The 16009-nt window shown below is 37.9% G+C and overlaps 1 protein-coding gene across 1 annotated transcript; it reads right to left on the bottom strand.

Annotated features, from left to right (window-relative positions):
- Positions 1-322: 322 nt before the first annotated feature.
- PRRG4 (proline rich and Gla domain 4) lies at positions 323-15243 on the bottom strand. The gene is made up of 5 exons (XM_063092532.1): positions 15141-15243; positions 10081-10244; positions 8556-8604; positions 7551-7683; positions 323-554 (listed from the first exon to the last, which is right to left on the bottom strand). Exons 1-5 carry the CDS (start codon positions 15241-15243, stop codon positions 323-325), a joined length of 681 nt encoding a protein of 226 aa, XP_062948602.1.
- Positions 15244-16009: the final 766 nt, after the last annotated feature.

The following is a 16009-nucleotide window of genomic DNA, read 5'->3' as shown; positions in this document are numbered from 1 at the left end:
CCGTTATCTGTACAAAGGATACAAAGTTTACTAGTTCTAACTATGCTATCTATAACAAAGATTTTTTGAACTATTAAAATAAGCATTACAAAAAAGTGCTTTCTTAATTGCAAAAATATGGAGTCAAAGTCTCTTATCAAGCTGATAATGATCAAGTCCAGGTCCAAGATGCAGACAGATCTTCTGTGCTACAGTATATGTGCTTATTCCTCCTTTATTTCTTGCAGTTTGTCACAAAGAACTGAATAGACATGTCATTTTTGGTTCAGAGAGAACAAACCATTCAAACATAAATTTCTTATATCAAGATGGCAAGATGGGCTTAATGAGATGGGAGTGACATAGACTTTTTAAATACCCTAAAACCTTTTGCTGGCCCAGGATATGGTGGTGGTGGCGAAACATTGTGTTTCCTGGTCAGTGCCACTGCCTGTTCATAAGATGGTAATCCTGTGTCCTCCATAGAAGGTGGCGATGGAGATGAGACAGCCTCCTCAGGTCTTCTGAAAATGATGGAGGGACTATGCCTGTTCCTTACATAGACAGCTGAAGAACTAAAAGAGAGTCATTATTTAAGTCTAGGAAAGGCAGTCAAGCAGAAAGACAGCATTTTGGTACAGGAAAGGAAGCACTTTTAGGTTAAGCTGGCAATATTAAAAAATCCAACTGACTATTTTGATAAATGTTGGACCAATTTATTAATACCAAAACAGTTTTATTTGACCCATAGACTCTGAAAGAGTCGTAGTATAGTGGGAAGTCCAAGAGCTTTGAAGTCAGACATGGGTTTGATGCCTGATCCTGTCATTTCAAAGCTATGTGACCAATGCAAGTACATAACACAAGTATCCTCCTCTAAAATGGGGATAATAACAGCTACCTCAACAGAACTGTTTTGTGTGGATTGAGTAAGATGTTGCATGTAAGGCTTCTTGTAGTGTCTCTCACACTATAATAAGGACTCAAAACATGTGAATTCCCTTTTCTCAAGCTTCTGAATTAAAAAAAGGTGGCACAACTCCAAGCCAAGGAAATAGATGACACTGAGATAATCATAACAGCCGAAGGTGGTCTCACCTGTTCCCTCCTGCGGTTCTGCTGCTTGGTTGATTCTTCCTACACAGTACTTCCGTCACGTCACTCTTCCCCTCCAAAGTCTAACCTGCAGCTACTCTCCACGGAATCGAGTTCTAACTCCTGTGCTTCCTTTTCAAAGCCTTCCTTATTCTGGCCTCACCTTATTTTTATAGCTCTTTGCTCTTGTCAGGGCAACTTCTTTATACTCTCCTGTATATACAGTGAATTCTCAGGCCCTTGTTTGAGCTTTCACTGTGTTGTTCTCTTTTTTGAGACAATGTCTTTCCACTCCCTCCACTGATCTAAGCCCAACAATTTTTTTTAAAAGTATGGCTTAGTTCAAGTCCCACTATTTCCATGAAATCTTGTTAGCCAATGAAAGTAGAAGTGCAATACAGGTCTGGTGTTCTGTTTTATTTCTTCTCATTTATTTATTTATTTTGGCAGCTGGGCAGTAAAGAGATTGAACCCTGGACCTTGGTGTCATCAGCCCTGTGCTCTAACCAACTGAGCTAACCAGCCAGCCCAAGTCTGGTGTTTTAAACCTATGGTATTTCCTTCTCACTTTTGAATTACAAATTACAGTTTAAACATTAGTAAATTGATCTCTTTAGACTGTTGAGTTGGCTGTCTATAAAGTATCCATACATAAGTTAATCTCCTATAGTTATGGCTAATGGGATAAGTAAAATTCATAGATAATCTCCAACCTCTAGTCAACATTTACAATATTCTTCCCAACAAGAGACAGTTTAGCAGACCCAAAATACTATAAACTTTTTCAAACTAAATCAGCCAATTTGTCTCTTAGAACACTTTTGTTCTTTGGAGGTAATAATATGATCTGAAATTGGAGGGAAAGAGAGAGAAAAATTGCAGAGAAGAGAAGCAGGGCCGACCTCGTGGCTCACTCGGGAGAGTGCAGCGCTGGGAGCGCAGCAGCGCTCAGGCCGCGGGTTCGGATCCTACATAGGGATGGCCAGTGCGCTCACTGGCTGAGCGCGGTGTGGGCGACGCCGAGCCAAGGGTTGCGATCCCCTTACCAGTCACAAAAAAAAAAAAAAAAAAAAAAGAAGAGAAGCAAAAAGTCTATGTAAATCTAGGAACTGGATAATCAACCCTTCAATAGTTGAGAGGTGACTGAGAGGATCACAAGTTTACTTAGAGGGTTCAACACAATTCCTTCTCTGTCGGAAATCTGGAATGTATTCATGTTAGGCAGTCACTTGCCACATTCATTAGCTTGTGATGAAAAGTTCTATTTGTTTGCTATAGGGAAGAGGAAAGACATATATTTTATTTGAATGAATAAATCTTTCCATGTTGACTTCCAAATTTTAATACATAGAAACAATGTAATAATTATATCAGTCATTAAATATCTACACAGTGTTTCTGTGCACATCATATATCTTACATAATTGAAATCAGAAAGTATGCACTAAATATCTCAAAATGACAACATCCTATTATGCCTATTTTCCTCCACAAAATATAGAAACTAAGAAATGAAAAGATTTTGTTTTCCATTTCCTGGCAAGTTTTTACAGAAGAATGAGGCAAACTTTTCTGACAATGGTTTTATTTTTTACTCTTTTCTTTCTCAAATATTCCCTCTCTCCCCACCCCACTTTTAGGCTTTCAAAATATAGAAAGAGTGGGCCGACCCTGTGGCGCACTCGGGAGAGTGCGGCGCTGGGAGTGCAGTAGCGCTCCCGCCACGGGTTCGGATCCTATATAGGGATGGCCGGTATGCTCACTGGCTGAGCGCGGTGCGGCCAGTCACAAAAAAAGACAAAATAAATAAATAAATAAATAAAAATATAGAAAGAGAACAAATAGTTCTGCTGAAAGAATTTCTTGGAAAATAGATGAAAAGTTCTTTAGCAAATATTTAAAAGTTAATCCCAACATAAGGGAATGTCTAGTAAATCTAGTTTGAAATGTCCCTAAAACTCAAAGAGTTGCTGGGAGGATCACAGTGAGACAATGGATGTAAAAATGATCTGTGAACTGTACAGCATTACACTGTATTAACATTAAGTATAACAAATCTTACATTTAAAATAAGAGATAGCCAGGGTCTATTAATTCTACAATAACATACTTAGAAGACATGCTGTAATCATGGTACCAACTTTACTCCTTGTGTCTTTGAATTCTGCTTCTGCCTTCATGCAGGGAAGAAGCTAGGAAAACTTTAGAGAACGAAGGCATAACGTAGCGGTGCAGGAATGCAGAAAATGAAGAAAAGCAGAGATGAGAGAAGAAAATGTCAAGTATGAGGACACCAAATAATGGCTGTGCTACCATAGACCTTGACTGAAATTATTAAAGATGAAAATAAACATGGGCATTTTTTGAAAAACATTATGAGTGGGGTGGAAAACATAAAAAGATAAAAGTCAAAAAGAATCTCTAAAGACAAATTTTGCCTATTTCTTCATTAACCTTGTGGATTCCACCAGCTCGTGGAGAGAACCACATTGAATAAAATCTTACTCAAAAGTCCTAGAAAATGAAAAGATCTTGCTCATTTCCTATCTGTTAAATAAGGGAAATTCATAGCAGTCTGTCAACTTAAAGATAGTGGCTTAAGAAAAATTAAAGCAATTCTTCCTTACTTTCTCTCACTTCTCAAATTTTTACATGATTTACAGAGACAAACTCCTTAGTCCATGCTCGTAGGTCACATAATGCCTCAGAGAGCCTTTCAAGAATTCCAGCATGGGGCTAGAATTACAATCTAGGTAGCCCCCGTCCTCTGCCCTCTTTGCTGGCATCTCCTTTTCTTTCTGTACGCTTACTATGGGTATCCTTTAAGGTTCTGTCCTTTCATTACACTCAGGAAACTTGCCTACTCTCGTAAGTTCAACTTTTACTCTCCAACAGGTGAGTCCTAGTTCTTCATCTGTTGCCTGAAACTCTTACTTTTTTTTTTTTTTTAGTTAAAAAAAATTTTTTTGTGGCAATATATACGCACACATATATACATATCCTTACATACATACATATATAATATGTGTATATATATGTAAAATAAAATTTGCCACTGTAAACATTTTTAATTGTATAACTTATTGGTATTAATTAGGTTCACCATGTTGTACAACCATCTCCACTATCTATTCCCACAACCCTTCATCATTCCAAACAGAAACTCTGTACATATGAAGCAATAACTCCTCATTCCCCCTGCTACGGTTTGAATTTCTTTTCCCTTCCAAAACTCATGTTCAAAATAATCCCCAAAGCAACACTGTTAGGAAGTGGGGCCTTTGGGCGTTTAGGTTTAATGGATTAATGCCACTATAAAAAGGATTTGTGGGTGTTGGTTCTCTCTCTCTCTCTCCTGCTCTTCAGTCATGTGAGGAACCGTGTTCCTCCCCTCCAGAAGATGCTGCATTCAAGGTGCCATCTTGGAAGCAGAGACTGGGTCCTTACTAAAACTCGCCAGTGCCTTGATCTTGGCTTCCCAGCCTCCAGTCTCAGGTCTCTGCTATAGCAGCACAGATGGACTGACACCCTACCTCCTCTCAGACCAAGGTAACTTCTTTTTTTTTTTTTTGTCTTTTTCGTGACCGGCACTCAGCCAGTGAGTGAACCGGCCATTCCTATATGGGATCCGAACCTGCGGCGGGAGCGTCGCTGCGCTCCCAGCGCTGCACTCTCCCGAGTGCGCCACGGGCTCGGCCCCAGACCAAGGTAACTTCTAATTTATTTTCTATCTCTTTGAATTTGCCTATTCTAGATATTTTATTTTATTAGTTATTTTTGGCAGCTGGCCCGTATCTTGTCTGTTTTCCTAGATATTTTATGTAAGAGAAATCGCACAATAGCTGTCCTTTTGTGTCTGTCTTCTTTCATTTGGTATAATGTTTTCAAGGTTCTTCCATGTTGTAGCATCAAAACTTCATTCTTTTTATGGCAGAACAATATTCCATTGTATGGATATACCACATTCTGCACATCCATTCTTCTGTTGATGGACACTTGGGTTGTTTCCATCCACCCTTTTGGCTATTATGAATAATGTTGCTATGAACATCAGTGTACAAGTATCTATTTGAGTCCCTCTTCAATTCTTTTGTTTATATACCTAGGAGTGGGTTTGCTGGGTCATACAGTAATGCTATATTTAATTTTCTGAGGAACTGTCAAACTGTTTTCCACAGTAGCTGCACCATTGTACATTCCCACCAGAAATATACAAATGAGGTTCCAATTTCTCCATATCCTTCCAATACTTGTTATTTACATAAAATTACTACTATAGCCATTCTAGTAGGTGTGAAGTGGTATCTCATTGTGGTTTTAATTTGATTTGCATTTCTCTAATGACTAACAATGCTGAACATCTTTTTCAAGTGCTTGTTGGACATTTGTATGTCTTCTTTGGAAAAATGTCAATTCAAGTCCTTTATCTTCTTAAAATACAATTTTCACATACTCCCATCTCAATGGAAATGATTTTTAAGTGATTCACAGCAGACGAAATAAAAACCCATACTTTAAACCTTCTTCAGGAGAAAATACTTTTACTAAATTTTAGAAAAAAGTGTATCTTTTATATTTACTAACTTCATTTAGATCTACATATATGTAAAAGGGTTTTTTAATAAGTAACTTTAAAAATTCTAATTCTGACAACAGTAATCAAGAGAATAAAATTTATTCTCATCTTTGGTAAAAGAAAAAGATATCATGGAACTTTGAGAGGAACCAGAGTCCATTCCCTTCTCCTTACAGATGAGGATGGCTCAAAAAATCAAGGAATTTGCTTCAAGCTCCATAGTTAAATAGTGGCAGAATAACGTGAGAACCTTTGCCTCCAAATTCCCAGTTTCTTCCTCTACAAGTCATTCTATTTTTCATTTATATATATCTGATATGAAATAATTAATAACACCCTTACTACAATTAATTTGAACAAGTATGATTAAAGCCTTCTGGTTTTCGATAGGTCTATTTTTATACAATGAATAGTTGTAAAATCCTGTTTTAAAATGGAAAACAACTCTAAAAATTCAACCAATCAAACATAATTTTTGATGCTATCTTGTTTTAATTAGTTTTTTTTTTTTACAGTGATTGCCAACAGAGTTTTAGAATCATTAGATAATTATTTTGAAAAGATATGTATTTCAAATTCAGGAAATTTAACACTGGTTCAATGTTATTATCTAATATCTAGTCCGTATTCAAATAGGCTCCCAAATTTTCCTTTATAGCAATTATTTTTCTGGTCCAGGACCACATATTGCATTAATTGTCATGTCATCTACTTTAATTTGAACAGTTAATTCCTCAGCCTTTTCATGACAATGACATTTTTTGAAGAATACAGTCCAGTTGCTTTGTAGAACTTAAATTTTACTTGACATGAGTTAAAAGCTATCCTTAATTTAGAAGACAAAGCATCTTCTAATGTACATGATAAAGAACACTATCTATTCTATTGGAAGGATACAAAAACACTGCCTATTTTGCTGAAAAGATGAATCAAATGACCAAGTTACAAGAAAGTTCAACAGGTCACTACCATAAGCTTGCTCTCAAAATTTGACAGTGTGAATATGGATATATAAGCATCAATTTCTAATAGCCTGTTTAGCATCTGGCGCTTTTTCTGAATAAGGTTATTTCTACAGGTACTCATCCATACTTACTGGAAGATAATAAAGACTTTTTATTCAAATAAGGATGCTGGGCTTCTATTATGCAAACAATTATGGCCTTTATGAATCTTTGAAGCTTTATTAATACATTATTATCCTCTATTGGTAACCATTTATTTTATTAATTTTCACATAAAGTATCAATAAATATAGCTGAATTAAAAAGCCAGTTACACTATTTCTATTTGGCTAGCCATAATGATCTGTTAACTCTGTAACTCAGCGTGAACTACAGCACTTTTTTTTGCCTCTGGAAATAATGTGGGAACACTGGTGTCTGCCTCTTGCTTAAGAAGGAAATATTGAAAAATCAAGCAGACATATGTGAAACTTCATGTATTCTTTTGAAGGACATTAGAAATAGCATCATTAAGTTGTTTATGTAAGTGTTAAATTAGGCGACCAAACAATTGTCAGAGACTAGAAAAGTCTGGAAGGACATGACAACTAAATATATTATGGTACCTGGGCTGGATCCTGGAGCAGAAAGAAGACACTAATAGAAAAACGGGTGAAATCTAAATAAATCCTGGAGTTAGTAAATATAACGTACCAATGTCATTTTCTTAGTTTTGACAAACCTACTACGGTAATGTAAGATGTTAACAATATGGGAAACTGGGTGAGGGATATATGGGAACTCTCTGTACTTCCTTTGCAACTTTCCTGTCTATCTAAAATTATTCCAAAATAAAAAATTATTTAAAATAATAGGCAGCTATTTGCTTGATCCATTTTAAAATAACAAAATAGAATGTGTAATAATGAATTAAATATTTTTACTTGGTAACTTACCGTGGATGTCGTTGCCTATTACACTTAGTGATACAAAGATAGTAACCAAGTAATCCAGAAATAACCAAAAATACTCCAGCAGCAATTAATCCAGTCAGAAGGCTCATAACATCGACTTTCTCTCTGTTACCATCTTAAGAGAAATGGTTAAAATAACATTATAACAACTGAAAAGCATCACCTATGATTTCAACAGACTTAACACTGTCTAAACACATTATTAAGCATTTAATCATTGATACTGATTTCTTTAAAAAGTCTTTGAGCAAGAGAAATTTTCTGTAAAAAAATTTAAATGTTACTTCTAAAAGCTCTAGTTATGGTTATTAATTCCTTTATTTATTTTAAATATGTAATATTAAATGGATAATAGTCAATACTAAGTGGGATAAACATATTCTCTTCTCAACTAGACATATTTTGGTATTAACTACTATGATACATTTATCAAGCAACTTGGTGTAGTTATGCAATTAGTCTTCTATAGGGTCCCTACTAAGGAAAATAAAAGAATAGGTGGCAAAAAAAAAAAAACAAAAAAAACCCACTGACTGAAAAGCAGCTAGAGATGATCAATGCAGATAAGATAAAGGATCTTCCCTCTCTAGAAGTTACTTAATTCTACCCAATGATCTTAATTTACCCAGCAGAAGTATTCCATTCACTTGTAATGGTTTAAAAAAATAAAATAAAATAGTTTACTACTTGAAACTAAAAGAGACCTACTTTTATTCTGTGCAAGTCTTGACTTAGCTGAGCTGTTTAAAACAGTTTTAAGCCTATTATCTCATTTCCCTAGTATCTCACCAAACTTGATTTTCAGTGTGTTAATAGATGAATGTGGCCTTCTCTGTCTTAGATAGCTTAGTGTATTCTTGAGAAATCTTTTTTGGATTTACAAGGCATTCATGTTGAGCAATAACCAAACTCAAACAATAAAACCGAAACGTATTAGCATTGAGAGAGGACAAGAAAAACATTAAATTTGATCAATTTTTGCTTTACCTGACTTTGTGGTTGGTCTTTCAATCGAATATTGCTGCCAAAATGTGATCTAAGAAAAAGGTAAAATTTCCAAGTATATTTAATTTCTTTATTATCGTTTCATTGGGTCCCAAAGACCTAGGGGTGGTAAATTCTTGGCATGTGCCGAAGGTATCAGTTCATTCAAGCTGGAGGGCATGACTCACTCTAATAAAAGCACTACCATCCACCACTGTTTCTGCTGTCTCTTTAATTGGTTATGGTGCCTTGCTATTCTCCCTTCACCTGACTGGAGCCCCTACTCCGGCATTAGGGGAAACTACTGCATCTGAGGGTCAGTGAAAATACCAAAGGAGGAAGTTGAAACTTTGGACCCCAAGACCATGTTTGAAAAGGAGTCTGAATTTTTCTACATCAGATGGGCCCTCAGTTTGCCTCAAAAAATTTTATTGTAAGGTATTTATTGATTTGGGGAAACATCCCCGAGATAGTCATAGTTCAGTGTTACTTGAGAGAATAGAACTGCATTTTAAGGAACCAAGATAAAAACTAGAAAATGGATTTATGTAAAACATAATAAAATCCCAACAGGCACAAATACAAAGTATGTACTTTGTTTTCCTTCTTTAATATATTTGGCAAGTACTTGTAGGGTACGGGAGGCTGTACACAATTACGGAAGAATCAAAAACTAGGTCAATTACCACCTGCATTTGAAGGATACCTGGAAAGGTTCTCATTGATCAAAAAGTAAAGTGGGGCTTTTAAGAAAGGGAAAAAGTAGCTGGGGTTATTTAATCTACAAAAGTAAAAAAAAATGTGGGTCACAATATTTTTCAAGAATATGCCAGATTATAACAGGCACAGTGCTATCTGTTTTGTACCTTATCAGGACAGGATTTCATTATATTTTACGGGAGAACTTCTAAAAAATTTTCCCTTAAGTTAAACTGATAGACTGAACAATAAACTCCTGAATACAGGAGCTATCTATATATTTTATATCCTCAGTGCCTAGCAGAGCACCTGGCACATAGTAGATTGTCAGTAAATATTTGAAACATAAATATGAGTAATCAAAAAAGGGTGATATCACTAATAAGAGAAATTGCTCAGTCTTAAACAATTAAAGTCTGAGTTAGAACACTAACTCAAATATTATCTTTTTTTTTTGGTGGCCGGCCAGTACAGAGATCCAAACCCTTGACCTTGGTGTTCTAACACTGCACTTCAACCAACTGAGCTAACCAGCCAGCCTGAAATAATATCTTGAAGTGTAATTCACTCTGCCCTATGATTGTTTTTAAATATAATAAATATTAAACATACAAAATCACAACACGTAATTTGCTAATTACTATAAACCCAGTTAATTAAGGATAAGGCTAAATCTAATGTTTAATTAGCATTTTAAAGAAGTAGAAAGAGATAACAGGTACATACCCTCATTTTATTTAAAGCACAACATCTCTAATAACTGAAATTACAACTTTCTTAAGTACAATTCAGTAAGTTCCCAGCCAATTAACATAATCAACCAAATTACCGTTTTATCTTCATCCACAAAAATCTCTCTGGCTTCCTCATAATTACAGAGCTCTTCATTGCACTCTCTTTCTAGGTCGCCAGCAGTGAAGAGCTCCAAGTCAAATCTATTATATAGGAGGCGTCTATGAATGAAAAAGTTTGCTTCTTCTTTTGATGTAAAGACTAATAAAGAAATAAAAAAGATTTCAAACACTGATAAAAACAAGGCAGAAAATTCCTGTCTTAATTGTGGAAAAAGTGAATGGTCCTCTTAACATGGTTAAATTATACCAAATTTTCTTGTATAGTTTTAGAATTTGACCCCCCATAATAACATCAGTAAAAATAATTTCTGATAAATATGAAATATAAATATTAGCATAATTCTAGAAAATACTTGAGTTGATTATGTCCAAAGTTATTAGCATAAATAAAAATTATCTAAATATCACTTTTCCTACCAGATAACTAATTTTCCAATAAATGACAGGTCAGACTATTCTCTTTCTATAGGGTAGGTTCCCTATTACCCCAACTGAGAAAAATTAGTGGGGCGTTATGAGCTGAGTTTGAAGACAGAGATTCTTGGCTTTGATTTGGCTTAAGCTATCAGCTGTGTATCCTGGGATAAATTACTTAAATTTCCTCATTTGTAAAATTGGGACTTGAACTAAATAATCACTAAGATTTCTTTAAGTTCTAAAATTATAAATTAATGCTTTTAGGAGATCACTCACAAACCAGTATTATTTTCCAGACCATGCTCTCTCATGAACTGTCTTTCAACTGCCCAATTTAATACATTCTTCTTTTAGTAATGGTCAGCAGTGAGAAGAATCAACACTTTTAAATTCTTTTCACCCTTTTGATGTAGTTCTCAGAGTTTCTGAATTCCAGTCTCGGTAATATGATCTGGAGCAAAATCACTTTTTTTTTTTTTTTGAGCTCTCTCTACTCCACCTGTCTACAATACTTTATGAGACTCCCTCTACATTTGTTGGGAAGGTAAATGGTGACCATAATAAGTTTAAGCACAGGTTGACACAAAACCAAAACATCCCACCATGGCAGTATTTTCAAAACCCACAAACTTTAAAATAGTTCTGGTGTCACACAAACAAAGCTTAAGTGATTTTGCTCCAGATCACATTACCCACACTGGAATTCAGAAACTCTGTGAGAACTACATCAAAATATGTAGAAGAGTTTAAAAGTGTTGATACTATTCACTGAGAAACATTATTACATAGAAGAATATATTATAGTGAGTAACTGAAAGACAACTCATGAGAGAGCATGAGTCTGGAAAACTAACACCGATTTGAGTGACCTCAGATCAGCCATTTATTCTTGGCCCCTCAAGAACAGTGACACTTGTCCAACATATTTTTCTTGTGAATTAATTATCTTTCCAAACAGGTCTGAATCTTTAGATTTGTCCAATACAGTAGCCACTAACCACGTATGGCTACTGAGCAACTGAAATGTGGCTAGTCCAAATTGAGATGTGCTATAAGTATAAAAAACACACAATATTTCAAAGACTTAGTTTGGAGGGGAAAAAGAATGTGAAATATCTCAATAACTTTTTATATTGCTTATATTTTGAAATAATATTTTAAATATTGAGGTGAATTAAATACATTATTAAAATTAATTTTATCTATTTCTTTTTACTTTTTAAAATGTGGCCATTAGAAAAATCTAAATTATTTATGTTCTTAACATTATATTTCTTTTGGGTAGCACTATTCTAGAATGTCAGTTTCTATGTTATAAATAACACGTATGGGTTATTCGAGCCAAGGGAGAACCAAGGGGGAAGTTAGAATGGGATAATTGGTGATAGTTGTTTTAAGAAGTATTTAAAAAGGCAGATAGAGGAGACTGTGTGGTGAAATATTTCTGTTCTTCTTCCTCCTTTGTCTTCTTTTAGATTTTATGCTACCACCAAATGGAGATAGAATGAAAATTTTTCTAAGCCTCCATCATCCCTCATGGGATTCCTGCAATGGCCTTCCAAATGGTCTTGTTCCTCTATAGTCTGTTTTTAACATAATAGCCAAAGAGATCCTTTAAAAAGGTAAGTCAGACTTTGTTCCTACTTTTTTCTACTTTGCTTTTTAAAAACCTTCTAATAGCAATCCCATCTCCTGCAGAGTAAAAGCCAAAGTCCTTACAACGGACTACAAGGCCCTATACGGTCTGGTCCCCAAGCTCTTACCCCTCTACCCTCATCCCTCATTTCCTACCACCCTTCCCTTTTGTACTCTGTTGTGGCTGTGCTGGCTTCTAACATACCTGGTTCTCTCCTGCCTTTGTACTTGCTGTTTCCTCTGAATAGAACTTTCTTCTTTCAGTTTGCTCTCTCACCTCCTTCAGGATTTAGTTGGATGTTACTCTGAATCCTCATCCCTACCCACCCACCTCTGGCACCCCTCGTCCATACTCTGCTTTTCTCCATAGCTCTCATCACCATCTGGTGTTCCATACACTTTACATACTTATTTGTTTCCACTCTGTTCCCTTCACTAGAAGGAAAGATCCACTAAAGAAGGGATCTTGGTTGCCTGGCACAGAAGAAGTGCTCAAAAAATTACTGAATGAATGAACAGACGCAACATTCTTATAGTGGGAAACCTAAACTCTACCAGTTGAAGCAATGCATAGGTATAGACTGGTGTTTCTCAGCTTGGTACAGGCTTGAAGGACTAAACCAGTGATGAAGCATCCCAAAGCAACTTAGCAATACCTACTGCATGAAATCTAATTTCAAAATGGAGAATTATAAATCGGCCTCTGTACTGTTACTTCTCAGATCTTTACATTTTATTGGCTAAAACAGCAGTGTCAAATTTCTCATTGATAGTCTTCTGTTCAAATAGGTTATCTGAGTTATAAAAAATGCCTCCCCAGCATGGGGCTCAATAAAACTACTTTTAACTTGAAGGGAAAATAAAAAAGAGCCATAAACATTTTTATTTTTCCAGAAATGATATTTATGTTTTATCATGATACTATGATTAATACTGTATTAAACATGCCTTCCAGGGGTGGCTGTTTGCCATTTCCCTGAGTGTGAAAGTTCTGATTCTGTCAGTGGCTGAACTTAGACTTAGCCTTCAGTACTAGATCAGTTTTTTCCCTGCATCCCTTATGATCTCAGGAGAAATATTGTCCTTTTTTATTTGGATTCTAAGCAACCCTGAATTTTCTTCTAAGTGAAAAGAAGCAAACTTCCCTGCCTGTTGAGCATCCTTGGCTCCCCATGACAGCTCCTATTTTTCCCTTGACCATTGGTGGAGGATGCACTGGCCTTTGCACCTGCTTCCTCAGATTCTCTTCTCTTATCTATTTTTCCTGTTTTAAGCTAACCTAGGAGGCTGTCTGTGCATTCCACTGTCACAAATCTATCAACCCAGATACTCCATTCTGTTCCTCTCTTCTATCTCTCCATGTTTTCTAAATAAGCTCCTTTTGAGTCATTTCAACTCCACCCTCAGGATTTATCAGAATTTAGCTGAAGGTCCCTTTTTTCTAGTCACATTTCATATCTCCAAATGGAAAATGTTTCAAATTTGCAAATGGAAAGCCTTGGCTTCTGTGCTATTCAACTCTCCCAAGGCAGAGTTACTGCTATTCACTCTTCCCTCTGCTCTCAGAGTTCTCTGTTCCTAACCCTGTTAAAGAGCTTGTGGAGATGATCTGTTTAATCCCTTCCTCCCTCCCCAGATGAAGAGCTCATTCAGGGCAGGGATTAGTCTTCCATGTCTACATCTCCAGGGCCTGGCACGTAGTATGTGTTCATAAAGTGGTTACCGACTGAACAAATCAGCTTTTCAAATGGGTAGGGTCCCTCATTTACATTTCCCACAGACATCTCCACCCCTCCACACTCAGGTATGATCTCTAAATTTCTTCCATAGTTTGTGATGTCCTTGAGAGTGTCTTTTATGCCTGTATCCTGTGAATGAATGAATACAGTTACAGTCATTCTGCGAAGCAGCACCTGGTCCTACTGAATATGAGCCATCAACCTTAAACATGGGTGGGCTTACATTTATAGTGTAACCTGGGAGATACCAAGAAGAATCTTCTTCCAAAATCTCTCCCTATCCCACTAGCTAGTCTATCCAATTGCCTAGAATTCTGTCATCAGTGTTTGATTCTTTTGGGTTAAGGTGTTGCCATCTTAAAACACACACACACACAGAGCTGTATTAATCATTAATAAGTCAGTCAGGAATATTAGTGTAACAGATCCTTCCCAAATGAAAATGAGCTGAGAGTAGGATCTGATGAGGAGGGATAAGAGACAGGAATGTGTGGGGAACGATCCAAAGTGCTGGCACTGGGTGAGGAAGCATAATGACTGGACAGGGAAAAGGAAGCTGAGAGCCAAAGGTGTTTTTTGTTGTTGTTTTTTTCTTTTCTTTTCTGGTTTTGCTAGATTAGCCTTTTAAAATGTTTAAAACCTGGAACCTAAAAGCTGCAGACTTCTAGGTTAACAAGTCCCAAACCTAATCTTCTCTCAACCATTCGCCTTTATCTAGACAACCAGACATCTGAAAGTCAAAAAGGACCTCAGAGATCATTCTGCTCTCCCTCACCCCCACCATTTTACAGATGAAGACGTTCAAGCCCAAAGGGATTAAGTACCGTGCCCAGGGTCGCATGACAAGTCCAGGCTAGATCCTGGACTCCCAGTCCATCTTTCCAGGAAGAACAAGTAATTATGCTCATTATAATTACCACATAGCTTCATCTAGAAAAAAGTCACTCACTGATTTTCAAAAGTCGAAATAGATTTTCCATTCAGTTAACCACAAACCGGCTCTTAAATATATACTTATCAAAGGAAACTCAGAAATAAATTTGTATAAGCTGTAGTTAAAGAACATTAAAACCCCACAACATTGCCAAATAAACCACCAATTAAACTAAAGGATATTTTAGTACTTCTAAGATTGATGGGGTCATGTAATCTCAAAAACACCGTACCACACTTTCTCGCTGGAGATCTGTAATGTGAGCTCCGATTCCCAGGAGGGTTTTCAGCGAAACCCAAGCCGTACTTACCTTCTTCTCCCGCATGCCTCGAATCCTTTGTATTTCTTGTGCAATGAGGAAATGCGAGGGTAGCTATGGGCAGTTGGCTGAGCAGGACCAGTAGTGTAAACATAGTCTGGCAACGGTCAAACAAACTAAAACAAACACACACACAAAAACAAACACGTCAAAAAAGTCTCTGGTTCAGCACTTCGAGTTTCTGTGGGAACTGAGTCACCGACCTGCTGTACTCAAAGCCACCGCGCGATTGCGCCCCGCTCGCGGTTTCGGTGGCCGGGGTCCGACACGCACCCGGAAAGCGGCTCTTAAGACCGCCTAGGGACAAATGCCTCGCCCAGGGACTCTGCCGGGGGCTGATCAGCCACCTGTCGCCGCAGACAACCCTCTTCTTGGCGTTCGGATCCGACCCCATCCTCCGAGGCCCCGCGTCGGTGTCCCCCTCCAAGTAACCCTTCCCCCGCCGGGCCCCGCACCTGTATCCCCCCGCACATGTTCCAGCAACGCCCGGGCCCCAGCCCTGTTGTCTGGCGGTCCCTGCGGCCGCCGGACCCTCCGTCTCTGGCGACCCGCCCGAATCTCGGCGATGCTCCGGGCCTCGCTCTCTGCAGGGCTGGGGGGGCCCCCGCGCTCGGGCCGAGGAAGCGCCTGGGATCCGTGGAGGGACTCCCGGGGGACGCGCGCGGCGCGAGTTCCAGCCTCGGTCTCGGAGGCCGATAGAGCAGTGGGAAAGGGAGGAGCGGCCACCTGGCGGGCACCCGGCCGCGCTCCTCCTCCGGGGGCCGGCCTACCTGCGGCGGGCGGGCCGTGGGCCGGCGTCCCCGGGGAGCCCGCGCAGCGCTCTCTCCTCCGCCGCAGCTTCTGCCCCGAGCCCTGGGCGA

The sequence above is a fragment of the Cynocephalus volans genome, chromosome 4, assembly GCF_027409185.1.
Source record: "Cynocephalus volans isolate mCynVol1 chromosome 4, mCynVol1.pri, whole genome shotgun sequence".
Taxonomy (NCBI): domain Eukaryota; kingdom Metazoa; phylum Chordata; class Mammalia; order Dermoptera; family Cynocephalidae; genus Cynocephalus; species Cynocephalus volans.
This window is presented reverse-complemented; position numbering and strand designations above follow the sequence as displayed.

What these genes read in the sequence shown, in the direction of transcription:
- PRRG4 (XM_063092532.1), bottom strand. Translation starts at nt 15,243, where the DNA reads ATGTTTACACTACTGGTCCTGCTCAGCCAACTGCCCATAGCTACCCTC. An exon ending in GAGGCATGCGGGAGAAGAAG is followed by an intron (nt 10,245 to 15,140) that starts GTAAGTACGGCT and finishes TTTCTTTATTAG; the next exon opens with TCTTTACATCAAAAGAAGAA. An exon ending in AATAGGCAACGACATCCACG is followed by an intron (nt 555 to 7,550) that starts GTAAGTTACCAA and finishes ACTCTCTTTTAG; the next exon opens with TTCTTCAGCTGTCTATGTAA.